Consider the following 16,773-nt stretch of genomic DNA (forward strand, 5'->3'; position numbering starts at 1 on the left):
AAAAGCCTAACTTTCCAGCATTTAAGGTCCTTTACCATCTGTCCCAAATGAAGTTTTCTGAGCATATCCTATAGGACATTCCTCTGCCCCAAACTTGTTATCCTATTGCCTACCTCTCCCTTCCTCATCCTGCCTGACTCCTGTCTATCCTCAGACTTTGGAAGCCCCCCCACCCCAATATACTGGGCACCACCATCATCCCATCTTCTTTCTCATGATCTTTGATCCACATTGCTACTGAGTGAGCAGGACCTCAGGTATTTGAAGAGAGTCCAGGACACTGCCTGGCATGGAGCAAGCCTTGGTCAACATTTAATTCAGGAGTTCTTACCCTTCTTATAAAGATAGGGACTGTTTGGGCATCTGACAAAGTGTATGGAGCCTTTATCAGAATTACTCTTTCAAATGCATAAAATAAAATACAAAGGATTACAGATGAAATCAATTTCATTTATTTTTAATTAAAATTTGTGATTTAGTATTAAATGTACTTCCACATGAAGGCTTTAAATAACAGGATCCACTGGTGTGTTCTAGTGACCAACATTTCCAAATAGGGAGGAGCATAGACAATATTTCAAAACATCTCCACCAACTGCTAATATTAGGTAGAAAACTGACAATATTGCACTGCTTTGTAGCTGCAGTTTGGCGCTACAAAACAGTGATTTCAATATCATTTTGTCTAATTCTACTCAGGTTTGTTGCTTACACTTGCAGGAAATGCTTGATTTCAGGTAAATGTGAGTAAAACTGAAGATGGTGGTTTTTCTTCATCAAAGTTCATGGACACTCTTGAATTATATCAGGGACTCATTGAGGAGAAATATCCTGATAGCCCCTAGTTGATGAATGGTCAGAGCCCAGGAAAGGTGCCGTGGGAGGGGGCGTGGTGTGCAGACGGGCTGCCTGTGGAGAGGGGCTGCACCAGGGGCAGCCTGGGGCTCCCTGGGGCTCCCTCTTCCTGAGCATCTAACTAGCCTGGGTCTCTGCTCCCCACAGGCTCCCTGTTCCCACAGCTGAAGCCCTCAGAGGGCGTCTTCAAGGTTATCTTCTGGCTGGGCTACTTCAACAGTTGTGTGAATCCACTCATCTACCCCTGCTCCAGCAGGGAGTTCAAGCGTGCCTTCCTCCGCCTCCTGTGCTGCCGGTGCCATCATAGTCGCCAGCGCCGCCGCCCCCTCTGGAGTATCTACAGTCGCAACGGGCAAGCTTCAAATGGCAGCCCACACCCAGACTGCATGCCTGGCCCAGGTGCCATACCTACTAGGGCCCCACAGGCCTTCACGGTGCCCTCAGCCCCTGGCTCCCTGGGCACACCCAAAGCACAGGCTCCAGCTGTCACCTGTCGAAAGATGCCCTGCACCTTCCGTGACTGGAGGCTTCTCCAGCCATTCCAGAGACCTGCTACCCAGCTGCATGCCAAAGTCTCCAGCCCATCGCAAAAGATCCACACCAGAGAGGCCATGTGCGCCCTGCACTCAGAGGTAGAAGTGGTGTTCTTAGGTGTCCCCCATGATGCAGCTGAGGGCACCACCTGCCAGGCTTATAAACTGGAGGACTACAGCCATCTCCAAGAGACTGATATTTAAGGACCTTGAGTTAGGCCGAGGAGTATGCTGGAGTGGCAGGAAGGGTATGGAGAAGGAGGCTGTCTTTGTTCAAGAGGCTGGTGAGAATCAGAGACCCAGAAACGAATCAGCATCAGTTTTGGCAACTGCTCTCCAGCATCCGTGAGGAACTGAGATGGGGTGAGGGTTTTAACACACATGCCCCTAGCTCCTCCTTTCAAGAGAGGTGCTACGGGCTCCTTGAGGCCATTTGCTTCCAATCCCTGCATGAGAAACACTGCCCCATCCATGCTGTGAACCCTGGGTAGGTGGCCCCAAGTATAGCCAAGCATCCCTGTCCCTCCTCTTGGGGAGGAAAGGGCACAGAAGCCCTGCCTGGCTGTCCCCAATGCCTCCCCTCCAGGAAAGGTCACTGGGGCCAAGGATTCTCAATGGACATAATTTCTCCTTACTGCAGACTGGAGAAATCCAGTGAGCCTGCCACTGCCACCGGCATGCTTTGGTGGCAGAATGAATGACTGTCCTACAAGCATATTGTATAACCTGCAGGCCACTCTGCCCTACAGAGGCCCTGCCCTGCCCCTCATTTTGTCTTCCACAGGGCCTTACTGTTTACACTCTGTATATAGCTCCTTATGCCTGTGCCCATTACTTCTTGCTGGGATCTAGAACCATCAAATAGGGAGAGCTTTGTCATTTTTAGGCATATTTATTGGTCAGGGTACTTCTATTTTCTCCAAACTGTGCAAACTGTTCCTCTTTAGCTTACAACCCATGAAGAACTCTTTTTTTTAAGGCCCACAACAGGATAAATTGAGTTATCCTGTGATCTGTGTTCACTTTCTAGTTTAAGCCTAACTGTTTCTTTAACTGATGGCTTCTGTCCTTTGGGACTTTCAGCATGACCAAAAGATTTGGGAATTTTGTTGGCTCTTAAAACTCACATGATTAGTCTTTGAAAGCAAACAAAGTTTAACTTTTTCAGTCTCACCAGATACATCTGTGATGCTCTCAGGGCCTCAGTCTGGAAGGTGGCCATCAGTGAAATTGGTGAAACATTCTTTACATGAACAAATATACAAGCCCAAGTAGACATGTGTACATGGTGAGTGAGGGAACACTTACCTGGAACCGTGCTTATTAGCGTTGATGGTTCAACAAACCATCCAAAATCTGTTATATTCCCAAGAGGCTATAGGTAGCTCAGTTTGCAACTGGATAATACCAACCACACATGCCCAACCAGCAAAGGAATGATGATGGTAGGCCAGTGGACCTTTGGAAGGAGAACTGCTAGATAATACCCTGGGGTGTCTGGGATGGAGGTGTTCTGAAACAGGAAGAACCAACTGCTGGGGCCAACATGGACCAGTATTTTCAACTAGAAGCTTCCTGTAGTAGGGAGGTAGTCTGTTGAAAAGGTCACCACAATTTCAGACTCCTCATCCCAATATTACAAGGTAGAAAGACAGCCAATATCATCTGGGCTCAGGAGCAGAAATTTCACCCTGTGGATCTATAGCAAGTACTGGACTTTCAGGCCTGGCATCCCCAAGGCACAGGAGGAGCAGTTAAAAGCGGATACTGGGAGCATGTTGCATACATCAAAGAGGGCCCCATCTTGCAGCACATTGGCTGCCCTAACGCTGGGAACACTGGCACGGCCCCCAGAATCTTCTCACAGAGGTGGGGCCATCTGTCAAAGCAAGGAGGCAGACCCTTCCGTCAGTGTATTGAACGCTGGGCTTCCGAGCAGGAGAGTTCAACAGCAAGAGAGGGTCTCTTAGAGGGTTCACACATGCCAAGGCAGTTGAGCCCACAGGAGTGGGGACAAGGGATAAGTGTGGAGAGATAGCTTTCATCAGAAGGATTTAAGTGGTGGCGGGGTTGGGGGGACTCCCTGTTCTGGATGACAGTGGGTGTAGAGGCAGGGGGGGTCAGCAGCTTGCCCAGTACTTGCTCTAGGCTTGATGACCAATCAGCAAAACATATCTGACCTTTAAGCCTCAGCTTCGGTCTCCTGCACATGGGGCCCTCAGCACAAAGCTGGCCTCCTCTTATGCCCTCCATACTAGGGAACAAGCCTTCGGGAGAGGGGGGTGGGGCTACAGAGCCCCTAGAGAGGCTGTGCCAGAGCAAGGGCATCCAGTGACCCAGTTCTAAACATCAAATAAAGCACTTGCTGACCTTATTCTTAGGACGTGGCAAAGAGTCCTGGAATAGCCAAGAGGAATGGAGGGAGTAGCAACAGCCTTTCTAAAGGAAGGAGCCTCTTGCAAGTGGTTTTGGGACATCTGGAAGAAGTGCATTCACTGCACCACTTTCTGGGTCTTCAGGTGCCCCAGCCCCATCCACGACTGAGGGAGTAGAGAAGACTCTCTCAGTGCCCATGAAAATGGGACTAAGTGTTCCTTTACACAATCCTCAAGGGATGGAGTGAAGCCAGAAGGAGTCATGAGTGAGAAGGAGAATGCTCCTGTGAGAAGTGACAGAGACAGAAGCAAGCCTCCAAGGGCACTGGTATTTGCCCAGTTCCACCACCCACCCCACCCCCTGCCAATTCCTTAGAAAGCTGCATTCCCACTTCCATCCCAAGGTCCCAGCTCCAGTCCATCCTCCCTTTCCAGCTGGGCTCTTGTGACCCATCTTGCTTTCTTCCCACAGTCTCCAGGACCTCTGTCCCAGCATTGCCCAGGGCTGTTTTTGCAATTCACCTGGGACCTTTCATTTCCCCAATCTCCTCCCCCTCTGTCTCTGCCACAGTCCACACTGGTGGCCACTCTCTGTTTCCTGAAATATTCCTCTCCCTGCCTGATCCACACCCCTGGGATCTTCTGATCACCTGACCACATTCTCTCCATCTCTCTCTCTGCCTCCTGTGCAGGTGCCTCTCTATGCTCTTCAGTGTCCCCAAGGTTCTTTTCTTATCTCAACTTGCCACCCAATCTCATCCACTCCAAATCATCTTAATGACCACTTGTACATAAATGGCTCCCAAAGTGTCTGTCTCTAGCTCCAAATGTGTCTCTAGCTCCTCCCCTAGATGACCTCAGACACCTCAAATACAAGCCCTCCAGCCTCCTCCAAAGTCATGTCCTCTACTTGCAGGCATGACAAACGCACTGATGCTGAAGCTTCAGGCTCTCAAGGGCCCTGAGCCTGCCCTCTCTACTTGCCGTTATCTTCCCAAGACCTCCTTCCCAGACCCCTGGCTCAGAATTAAGCCCTGAGTGGCCCTCAGCCCCTCTGGTAGTTCACACCAAGGTCATCCAGGCTTAGAGTTCACCAGTAGAATCCACATCTTCATCCACTACGAGGAAGTGGGCTGTCTGACCCCGGGCTACTCAAGATTAGGTGTGAGTGTTCATTAAATCCTGGATCGATGGAGTTGCCCCATTACCCTTTCCTGCCACACTGTTCCCATGCCCACCTGATGGCTGGCCAACATCACTGTCTTTGTAAGACCCTCCCCACAGCTGGTTCTACCAGTCCTCAAGGAGCTACAGCCTGCATCCTTCTCCAGCCAGAGAGCCAGCTACACCCTGGACTTGTGAAGAACGAAGTCTCTTGCTCCACATGCCCTGCTGCCCAGACCCCTCCTGGAGTCCAACTCTGCAGGTCACTCACCATCACCACCACCAGCACTACAAGCCAGTCCCTTAGTCCCTCTGGTTTCAGGCGCTGACAGGTCCTGGGGAAAGTTTTTGGACCTCAGTGACTTGTCAGAGCTCAACTCCTCTGTGCCCTCCTGACCCCGTTTCTATTCCCATCCTGTCATACCCCTAGGGAGTTACATGTTCACTGTCCACTTGGAAAAGAATTTCCTTTTTTTTTTCTTCTTCTTGTGGTTCCAATGAAGCACAAAACCAGATGCTTATAAAGGCTAAACCCGTCCCATAGCCTCTCAGCTCAGAATGGCTCTCTAGGGAGCCCAGTAGATCCAGGTGGTGCTGGGGATGGTAACTTTGGGAAGAGGGCCTGCACTCGGCTCTCCTGAAGGTCTAGGCGGTCACTTCTTCCCTTCCCCACCCAACACTTTGAGGGAGCAGGGAAACAAAGAAACTGTTGAACAAGACCCTGCCCTACATTCTCAAATTGCTCTTGTCTAGAGAAAAATTAAGCAGGAATTGCAGGGTGAATTTGGAACCAAGAAGAAATATAGGAACTGGGACCACAACAGGCTGAGCTTTTAGAGCCAGGAGCTGGAAGGAAGGACACATTGGAAGAGGACTTCACCCATGAAATTTGTGGATATTCCTTCCAGTAGTTTGACATTCATGTGACTCCATCATACTGTTTGCATCCACCTTCTTTTGTCCTGCCAGAAACCATAGGACTCTCAGCTTCCATTCCGGAGACAAGCCACAAAGGCCATGGTTCACTGGCCAGCCTATGGATTGACTAATTAGAGGTCAGTCTGAACATCTGGGCAGGCAGATAGGCATGAGATGGAGCACGTAGTACAAAACACAGCTGCCTGGGTACCAGTGTCTGTGAGTAGAGTAATTCTCCTAGATGGGGGAGGGGTGAAGCAGATAACGAAGGACATAAGCGCCCTGGATATGTTGAAAATGCAGCTACAAGTAATCAGGAAGCTGCCTAAACACTGGTTATTGTTTTTCTCACTTCACAACTTATGAATTAGGTAGTTTCTGGCATTGTCAGTCACATACCCAAGCTCTTTCTATCTTTGCTTCATAATCTTTGGTGTGTTGGTTTTTCTCCTCCTTGTCGCTTCACCATGATCAATGGTACCATAAATCACATTCATATTCAAGGCAGAGGAAAAAGGAGAAGGGTCTGGGCTATGGCATCTGCCTCCTTTTATCAAGATAATAAAAGTTTCCCCCAAACCACCCTTCCCCAGCTTACCTCCAGAAGTGGATGCCATGACCACCCTGCAAGGGAGACTGGTAACAAAAAAACAAGACGGGGTGATAGGTCTGCAAAGTGGGCCAAATTTAGTCTACCACCTGACTTTATACAGACTATGAACTAAGAATGGGTTTTACATTTTTAAATGGCTGAGGGGAAAAAAAGTCAAGAGATTATTTCATGACAGGTGTATTATATGAAAGTCACCTCTTGGCCCACAAAGCCTAAATTTAAAAAAAAATTTTTTTGTCAAAAAGTTTGTTGACCCTGCTTTAGGGCAACATGGATCATTGCCTCCTATTGGAAACCACTGCTATTCTGAACAAAATCACAATTCTGGCAGCAGGAGGAAGCAATGGATATCATGCAGGCAACTCTCAGTGTCTGTCACATAGGCCAGTCACATCAATGCAAGCCTTTGTCAGCTATCTAATCTGCAATAGCATAAGCTAAGAGCTCCCCCTCTCATCAGGAACCTAACCAAGGGGGTTTTTTAGGAAGCCCTCTACCTCAAGGAGAGTTTCCCAAACTGACCAAAGGTGTGGAATTTTGAAAAAGTAAAAGGGGACACAATGAAATATCTGTCTGGCTATGCCTCAAAAGGCTCAATCAGTTATTATTTACTCAATGAACTTGCCCTCAGCCAAGGGGCTGGTCCTTGGTATTACAGGTGTAGAAAGTGAGTCTGGTCAGTGTCCCACAGTTACCAGTCCCATATAAGCTACACAGATGACCTGCCTCACTAGGACATGAAGTTCATAAGCCCAAAGCCAATGTGCTCATTTTTAATGGGAGCTATAACTTAACTATCACACAAACCAGTGTTCTCATGATGATAAATGAACTTAATGGGAAGCCAAAGTGTGGTCTGAAAGATGCTTAGTGAGTTCAGAGGCTGAGCCAGGAAGTTAAAGGGAAAAGTCACTTACTTAGTACACCAGGTATGGGGACTGGTTCCCAGGACAGGGTTCCATGCCCCAATGCATTGTGCCTCTGACTCCCTCTCCATCCTCCCATCTCATGTTTTCGCATTTCAGCCTTTTTTCTTACTCTGTTCCTCAGGAGTGAGAGGTAATAACACAAACAGAATATATAGTAAATGGTGATAAGCAAAAAATATATAACAGGGAAAGGGAACGGGAAATGTTCAAGCTGTGGAACATTGTACTTTCAGATTGAGTACCCAGGGAAAGTCTCAGGTAAAAGGTAATATGTGAGAAAAGGCCTGAAGGTAGTAATGATGTAAACCATGCAGAGTGTTGGGGAAAAGCATTCCTCACAAATGGAACAGCAGGTGCAAAGTCTTAACTTAGGAGAAGACTTGGTGTGTTCAGATTAGCGAGCAGGGCAGGGTCGATCAGGCAGATCAGGCAAAGTAGAGGAATAGAAAACGAGGGTGCCAGAGGCAGCAGGTGATGAGTGCCAAAGTGCACAGAGCCGTGTAAATAACACAGGACTCTGGCTTTCCCTCTGAGTGAAGTGGTGCCTTATAAGAGTTTGAGGAGAGAAGTGACAGGGTCTGACTTTGGGTGGACAGGGTTATTCTAGCTATTGTGTGGAAATAAAAAAAAAAGAAACAAAGAAAGACCAGAATGAAAGCAGGAGGCCAGTTGAAGAGTAGTGACAGCAACAATCTCAGCTGATGATGGCTTGGCCAGAGGAATGCAGGTGAATGAGAAGAGGGAGATTCTGAATATTGTGGAGATGGCATTTCCATGGGCTACATCCATGCTCAGCTTTCCTTTCCCAAGTTACCATCTATACCTGCCTGCCTTATTAGGAGCCCTTAACATCTCAGGAAAGACTATGATTAAATCAAAACCACTTCCAACTTAAAGTGACATCCTGTCAAGTCCTTAATAAAACACTTCTCCTTAAAATACCCACAAATACTTAAAAAATAGGATAGAAATTCAATACATGTCTGAAACGTAAGGCTATCAGCTAACCATTTGGCAAACAGTGGGAACTCTAAAGGTAAGGAAACAGAATTAAAAGGCTAGCCAAAGTTCTATCCCTTGTATCAAAAGTACCACTGGCTGAGGGTGAGTAAGGAAAAGGCTCTACCCTCTTCAACCAGAGCCCCTCACAGCCTACTCCTAACTCCAAGAAGAGCCTGCCCAGTCATCTAATCTCAACCACTGTCCTACTGCCAAGAATTGCTTTCTGAAAAGCCAAGAATACAGTCTATGATCACCCATAATCCTGACTCCCTGCAGGAACTTTCTACCTTTAGCAAAGACTTCAATACTGTCCAGACTTGTGGGTCTGGGTCAGAAAGGACATTGAGAGTGGAGGGAAACATTGTAATTTCTCAAGTTCTCCATTTGCTAGAAAAGGAGTCACAGCATTTTTTAGAACAATGAGCTGAAAACTAGGCAGTAGTTAGATCTTTCCTCAGTTAAGTAGGACAGAACTAAAAAGAGCTTCTGTCTCTTCTAGCTCCTTGAGCCAGAGTCAAGCTATGAAATGAATCCTCCAGGAATCTGAATCCCTTGGCCCATTCCTGCCAGGCCCCTTTGCTAGAACTGTGCCACCTTTGTACCCTGGGTGGCTTCCCAACGCATGGGCCATTGTTCACTCTACCACTAATGCCAACAAATATCCCTCTTGGGTTAGATGACTCTCCCAAAGAGAGATGTTAACTCCTGCTGTGATAATGCTGCAAAACAGGCCCCCCCTAAATTCATAGGTTAGAAGAGCAAGCATTTGTCTTTCTTGTCTATGTGTCTGTCTACAGGCCGTAGGTTTGATTCCAGGCTTCTATAAGCTCAGATCTATTCTCCCTTTCTCCATATTCTCCTTGAAACATCAGCTATCAGGGACCTGTTCTTATGACAAATTGCAAATACATGAGAGGCAGAAACCCAACTGTGCTAACATGTTGGAAGCTTCAGCTCATACCACAATGTGTCTGTTCACATTTGTCTGATAGCCAAAACAAGTCAGATGGCTAAGCCCAAAGTCAAAAGGGAGGAAAATATACTCTATTCCCAGAGGAAGAAAAGTGATTGATATTTGCTGAATATCAGTTTCAATGAATATCAATATCAGTATTTGCTGATAATCTTTAATCCATCACAGGGAGTTAGGTCAGGACTTCAACACGTGAATTTGAGGGGACACAATTCAGCCAATAACAACCTCTTTAGTGAGAGGAGATGTGAGTTCACATAGCAAAGCAAGCAGAAATAAAAACTGAGGTCACTTTTGCCATTATCAACCCCACGTGGCAACACCAATCTAGCTTGCCCCAAGGTAGACCAAGCTCTATCAAAAGGAATCAGGGTTCTCTGAAGAAATCGCTGTTTCAATGGCAGAGACAGGAAATATACAAGACATGCCTAGAACATCTTATAGTGCCAGAAAGTCAGGAAGTGTTCAAAATGGAAAGAAAAAAAAAATCCACACATTGATGGCAGCAGGTCAGAGACATAGGAGCCAACTGAAAGAGCTCCCAACAACCAAAGTTGGAATAATTTAACAACAAAATAAAGTAGTGTTAGATTATAATCAAAAATATAAAATAAATAGGCACGAGTCCATTCTGATATAAATAAATGACTGAACAAGTTAATAAATGAAAGGGGGAAAGGAAGAGAAGGGACAATTTTCCTGTGCAGAAGAATTCCAAATAAATTATATAGATACTCTTCTCTAAAGGAGGGGAACATAACTCTCCACTCTCCCTAAGTGTGAGGGCTGCAAAGTGACTTCCTTCCAAAGAGGACAGTATGATGGCAGGGGCGGGGGGGGGGAGGAAACTTCACAGTGCAGAAACCTGACAATGCCTATCTCAGCAGTGATCAAGGTCAAAAGATGAGATGAAAAAGGCACTGTAACTCTGTGGTTTTCCTCCTAAAAACCTATAATCCCAGTCCAGTCATGAGAAAAACATCAGACAAATTCCAATAGGGGGCACCCTACAATATACCTGAGTATACTACTCAAAATGGTTAAGATCATTGAAGATAAGCAGAGTCTGAGAAAACATCACAACCAAGAAGAATCTAACAAAATATGATGGCTAAATGTAATGTGGCATCCTGGACAGAATTCTGGAACAGAAAAAGACATTCGTTTATTCATCTTTCCTTAGTTTAACCTATGAAATTTGGTTCACTGGTTAAAACACTGGTTTGCTGGTTATGACAAATATACCATATTAATGTAAGATGTTAATGGGGAAATGGGGTAGAGGCTAAATACTAACTTTTTTTACAAGTCTAAAACTGTTCTTTAAAAAGCTATTAATACCAAAAAAATGATAGAGTTGAACGGATAAACAGATACACAATTATATTTAGACACTTAAACTATTCTCTCAACAATCAAAAGAACTAGACAGAAAATCAGCAAAGATATAGAGGAAATCAACAACACTATCAGCCAACAGGATCTAATCAACATCTGTAGGATGCTGCACCCGACAATAGCAGAAACACATCCTTTTCAAGCACCATAGATCATATGCTGAGATAGACCATATCCTGAGCCATAAAACAAACCTCAACAAATTTTTTAAATTTATTTCTTTTTAATTGAAGGATAATAGCTTTACAATACGTGTTGGTTTCTGCAATACATAAATATCAATCAGTCTTAGGTACACATGTTCCCTCCCTCTTGAACCTTCCTCCCACCTCCCACCTCCCATCCCTCTATAAACCTCAACAAATTTAAAAGAATTGAAATCATACAGTTCAGCTTCACTTGGGGAATAAAATAAGTTCATAGTTCCTATTTATTTATTTAGTAAACTTACTTACTGAAACATAATTAAATCTTCCTAGCACAGAAGCTGGCATAAAAAAGTCTGATGAATGAACGAAACAATGAATGACGGAATGAAGGAACAAAAAAGAAAATATCTTGTTGTTCAGTTGCTCAGTTGTGTTCAGCTCTTTGCAACTCCATGGACTACAGCATACCAGGCTTCCCTGTCCTTGACTAACTCCCAGTTTGCTCAAATTCATGTCCATTGAGTCGGTGATGCCATCCAACCATCTCATCCTCTGTTGCCCCCTTCTCCTCCTGCCCTCAATCTTTCCCAGCATTAGGATCTTTTCCAATGAATCGGCTCTTCCCATCAGGTGGCCAAAGTATTGGAGCTTCAGCATGAGTCCTTCCAATGAATATTCAAGACTGATCTCCTTTAGGATTGACTGGTTTGATCTCCTTGCTGTCCAAGAGACTCTCAAGTCTTCTACAGTACCACAGTTCAAAAGCATCAGTTTTTTGGTGCTCAGCCTTCTTTATCATCCAACTCTCACATCAGTACATGACTAGTGGAAAAACCATAGCTTTGACTATATGGACTTTTGTCTGCAAAGTGATGTCTCTCCTTTTTAATACACTAGGTTTGTCATAGCTTTTCTTCCAGGGAGCAAGGATCTTTTAATTTCATGGCTGCAGTCACCTTCTGCAGTGATTTTGGAGCCCAGGAAAAAAATTCTGTCACTGTTTCCATTTTTTCCCCATCTATTTGCCATGAAGTGATGGGACCAGATGCCATGATCTTAGCTTTTTTTTTTTTTTTTCCTTCTTAATGAAGGATAATTGCTTTACAGAATTTTGTTGGTTTCTGCCAAACATCAACATGAATCAGCCATAGGTATACATATGTTCCCTCCCTCTTGAACCTCCCTCCCCATCCCACCCCTGTAGGTTCTTACAGAGCCCTGGTTTGAGTTCCCTGAATCATACAGAAAATTCCCATTGGCTATTTACTTTACATGTGGTAATGTAAGTTTCCATGTTACTCTCTCCATACATCCCATCCTCTCCTCTCCCACCCCCTCCCCGCCTGCCCCCGCCACTGTGTCCATAAGTCTGTTCTCCATGTCTGTGTCTCCACTGCTGCCCTGGAAATAATTCATCAGTACCATCTTTCTAGATTCCATGTGTATGCATTAGTATACGATATTTGTTTTTCTCTGACTTACTTCACTCTGTATAATAGGCTCTAGGTTCATCAACCTTATTACAACTGACGCAAAGGTGTTCCTTTTTATGGCTGAGTAATATTCCATTGTATATATGTACCTCAGCTTCTTTATCCGTTTATCGGTCAGTGCACATGTAGGTTGCTTCCATGTTCTAGCTATCATAAATAGTGCTGCCACGAACACTGGGTTACATGTGTCTTTTTCAATTTTGGTTTCCTCAAACCAAAATGTGCCTAGCAGTGGAATTTCTGGTTCATATGGTGGTTTTGATCTTAGTTTTTTAAGGAATCTCCATGCTGTCTTTCATAGTGGCTGTATCAATTTACATTCCCACCAACAGTGCAGGAGGGTTCCCTTTTCTCCATACCTGCTCCAGCACTTATTGTTTATAGACTTTTTGATGATGTCTATTCTGAATGGTGTGAGGTGATATCTCATTGTAGTTTTGATTTTCATTTCTCTAATAATGAGCGACGTTGAACATCTTTTCATGTGTTTGTTAGCCATCTGTATGTCTTCCTTGAAGAAATGTCTGTTTAGGTCTTTTTCCACTTTTTTATTGGGTTGCTTATTTTTCTGATATAGACTTGTATGAGCTGCTTATATATTTTGGAAGTTAATCTTTTGCCACCTATTTCATTTGCTATTATTTTCTCCCATTCTGGGGGTTGTTTTTCATGATCTTAATTTTTCAATGTTGAGTTTTAAGCCATCTTCTTAACTCTCCTCTTTCACCTTCATCAAGAGGCTCTTTAGTTCCTCTTCTCTTTCTGCCATTAGAGTGGTATAATCTGCACATCTAAGGTTATTGATATTTTTCCTGGCAATCTTGATTCTAGCTTGTGATTCCTCCAGCCTGGCATTTCACATGATATTCTCTGCATAGAAGTTAAATAAGCAAGGTGACAATACAGAGCCTTGACGGACTCTTTTCCCAATTTTGAACCAGTCCATTGTTCCATGTCCAGTTCTAACTGTTGCTTCTTGACCTGCATACAGGTTTCTCAGGAGGCAGGTAAGGTGGTCTCATTCTGGAGGCCAACAAGCCTCTTTTTACAAAAGGTTAAGAGTGAAAAATAAATGATGCTTTGCAATAAGTTGCAATATTACTTTATTAACTTTATTCAGTATTAACTTAAGGTATTTTCTATGATTTATTGAAAAATTTTTTAAATTCAGAAAAGCTCACAGAATCCCAGACACAGATGTTCTCTTGCAGCAAAAGGGCTGCATTCTGACATGGCCAGCAGATGGCACCAGAGGATGTGGTTCAGCCCATGAGGCTGTCCTTTCATAAACCTTAGGAGTCCACCTTACCTCTCCAGGCCATGGCAAGGAGAGCCAGCCTAGTCCTTCCCTCTGTGGTCTGAGGAACCCCACCAACCACTGCTAGAGCAAGGATAGTGAGGATGCAGACAGCAAAGTGTAGAAAATGCTAGTGTGATGCTTGACCAGGAAAAAAGGCAAGGAAAAGTGGGAGTAAGATGAGGGCTGGAGATGGGAAAGACATGAGGAAACTGAAATTCAAGTGGGAAGGACGGAGTAGACAGAATGGGATAGGAAATGACAAAGTCCCTGAGTTTGGGGCATGGAATACACAAGCGATGGATCACACACTTCCATTGTGTCTGGGAAAGGTCTAAAAGGATGGGTGTGTAGGCTAGCAATCTGTAGATTTGTCAAGGAAGTTGCCTCCAGGTGGCTTCTATTTTGTCTGTGAAGCAGGAGACCATTCTGCCTGTTGACAGTTGGTAGGGGAGGGGAGGTGTCAAGAGTTGAAGGGGTGCTGCAAGGGAAGCCCATGAGGACTGCTGGCCAGCACCAAGGATGCGTCTGGAGGATAACACTATCCAGTTCAGCTTCTTCTTTCACTTGCTCATTCATTCTGCAAATATTCATTGATAACCCACTATACCAGGCACTATTTTGGACAATGAAAGCTACAACCTGGGAGAAGAGGAAGGGGAGTAGACAGACAAATAAATAGACATATAAATTTAAAAATATGACATCATAGAAAGAGAAGGACTCTGAAGAAACAGGCAAAGGAAAGGATAGGGAGTGCTGAGAGTGCTGTGAATCGGGTGCTTAGGGAAGTCTTCCTAGAGAAGTGACAGCTGATTAGAGGGCTGAATGCAGCAAGGAAATAAGACCTGCATTACTGGGGACAAGCATTCCAGATAAACGGGACAGCCAGGGCCAACAGAAGGGGGCCATGGAAGGAAGTGGGGCCAAAGACAGGTCTCACTGGATGCTGGAAATCACGTTTTATGCTCAGTATGATGGGAGTCACTGGAACTAGGGAAGCACATAACTGGATTCATATTGGTAAAAGGATCATACAGGCTCCTGTGTGGAGAACAGGCTAAAAGGGCCAAGCATGGAAGAAGGGACACCAGCTGGTCAGTATGAGAAAACACGCTTCATGTGAATCCACCATTATGTTTGGCAGACCATTAGTTAGACAGGCAGTTCTCTGAACGGAACCAACAGCCCACTTCACTCTTGCACCTTGGGATCACCCATGGGCTCATTTTGACAGGCCCAAGCAAACTCAGAGTGATTCAAACCAGAGGCACTTCACTCCTACCTTTGTGTGTAGGTAGGATAGACATTCCAAGTGGCTTCCTTGAAAAGGAACACCTGTTCCAGAGCAGCAAAAGTAGAAAGAGACAGTACTTGCTGAGTATCCCAGGGAACCTGAAGGACCATTTCAGAGGCTTCCACAAAGCCACAAACCAAACACGTTGGTCGTGGATTCACTGATGCCCACAGCACAAGAAACCATGCAACCAGTTCTATGCAGAATCCAGTGCCAGGAAAGAACTTCCCTCTCAAGTGACCTCCCACAAGTGACAAGAATTGTGTCGCAGTTTTGGCACAGGCTGTTGGCCTGAGCATGCCATACTAGACACCCCTAATAGAGTCATTTGAGTATCAATCAATGCCACAACTATTTAAGAAACCTAGTCACAGCAAGGAACTCATCCTGCATATATCTAGTCTCTGGTACATATTTCAGCTGGGCATATCCACTCACTTCTCTTGGGTGTATAGCCAGGAGTAGAAATGCTGCCAGGCACAAGGCCAGTTTTAGTAGAGTCAGCCACACAGTCTCCTAGTGTGGTTGCACCCAGTTCCACCCTGTCCATAATGGCCGAAGATTTTTTTTTTTCATGGCACCAGCCTCTCTTTATCACACAATAACTAGAATAACCCTTCACTGTAGCACCAAACAGTGTAGCAGCTGGGCTTCCCAGGTGGCACTAGTGGTAAAGAACCTGCCTGCCAATGCAGAAGACATGAGACATGGGTTCAATCCCTAAGTCGGGAAGATCTTCTGGAGAAGGAAATGGCAACCCATTCCAGTATTCTTGCCTGGAGAATTTCATGGACAGAGGAGCCTGGCGGGCTACAGTCCATAGGGTTGCAAAAAGTCAGACATGACTGAAACGACTTAGCATGCACGTAGCACCACAGACCTTGGATTAAGTCTCACACCACCTATCTGAGTGAACTTAGGTGCTTTACTTGCATTACATAACCCTCTGGAGGTTTTGTTCCCTCACTGGGGTGAATCACCCTCCCTAGTCTGAGGTGGCATCCATGTTAAATTAAGAGACTTTATGTCTAGCCCTTAGGTGTGGGCAAGTCAGACTACCCTCCTGACTTGCCCACACCTGAAGCTCCCCAACTTGCAATCACCAAATAAACTTCACCCTCATAGAGTTCTTTAAATTCCTACACTTGTGATCTGGAAATTCTACATATTATTTTCATCCTTCATACTTATGTGATGGGCCACTTCTGTCCATCCCAGCACAGTTAGTGGGGAAAATCCAGGACATGGGGAGGGGTCAAGACTGGATCAGTGCCTCCAAAGGTGAAGTTAATAGGAGGTGCTTCCTGCAACACAACCCTGGCCAGGAAGGAGACAGACACTCTTTGACCAAAGTAAGATCCAAATTTACATTGTCCATTTAAGTACCATTATGGTAAGATCTCCAAGACACATTATGTTAACTAAAACAAGCAAAATGCAGAACAGGATGGATACTTTGTCACTTTCACATAAAAAGAGAGAAGGGTATATATTTATAATAACATACCTAGAAATGAATACTCAACAGACTAATATATATAATATAATAATACTGCCATTGGGAGCGGCAGTGGTACTGGGGACAGCTGTGGGAGGAGGTTGTTCAGTGTATCCTTTTATGACTTTTGAACATGAACTACATTATTAGATCCTCTATTCAAAAAATACTTTAATACATATACTTACAATTTTTCAAGTTACCCATGAGGTGAATATGAATCCCTAACATAAACTCCATGAGGGATGTCGGTAGGTCAACCTTCACAAAACAAGAATG

At 44.9% G+C, this 16,773-nt stretch overlaps 1 protein-coding gene across 1 annotated transcript in view; it reads left to right on the forward strand.

The window, feature by feature from the left end:
- ADRA1D (adrenoceptor alpha 1D) overlaps window positions 1-10,938 on the forward strand; it is a 31,258-nt gene extending 20,320 nt beyond the window's left edge. The window contains exon 2 of the mRNA XM_043479720.1: window positions 1,003-10,938. Within this exon, the coding sequence (XP_043335655.1) occupies window positions 1,003-1,592 (590 nt within the window). The 3' untranslated portion in view covers window positions 1,593-10,938. The remainder of the gene's footprint in view (window positions 1-1,002) is intronic.
- Window positions 10,939-16,773: the final 5,835 nt, after the last annotated feature.

Source organism: Cervus canadensis, chromosome 10, assembly GCF_019320065.1.
Source record: "Cervus canadensis isolate Bull #8, Minnesota chromosome 10, ASM1932006v1, whole genome shotgun sequence".
NCBI lineage: Eukaryota > Metazoa > Chordata > Mammalia > Artiodactyla > Cervidae > Cervus > Cervus canadensis.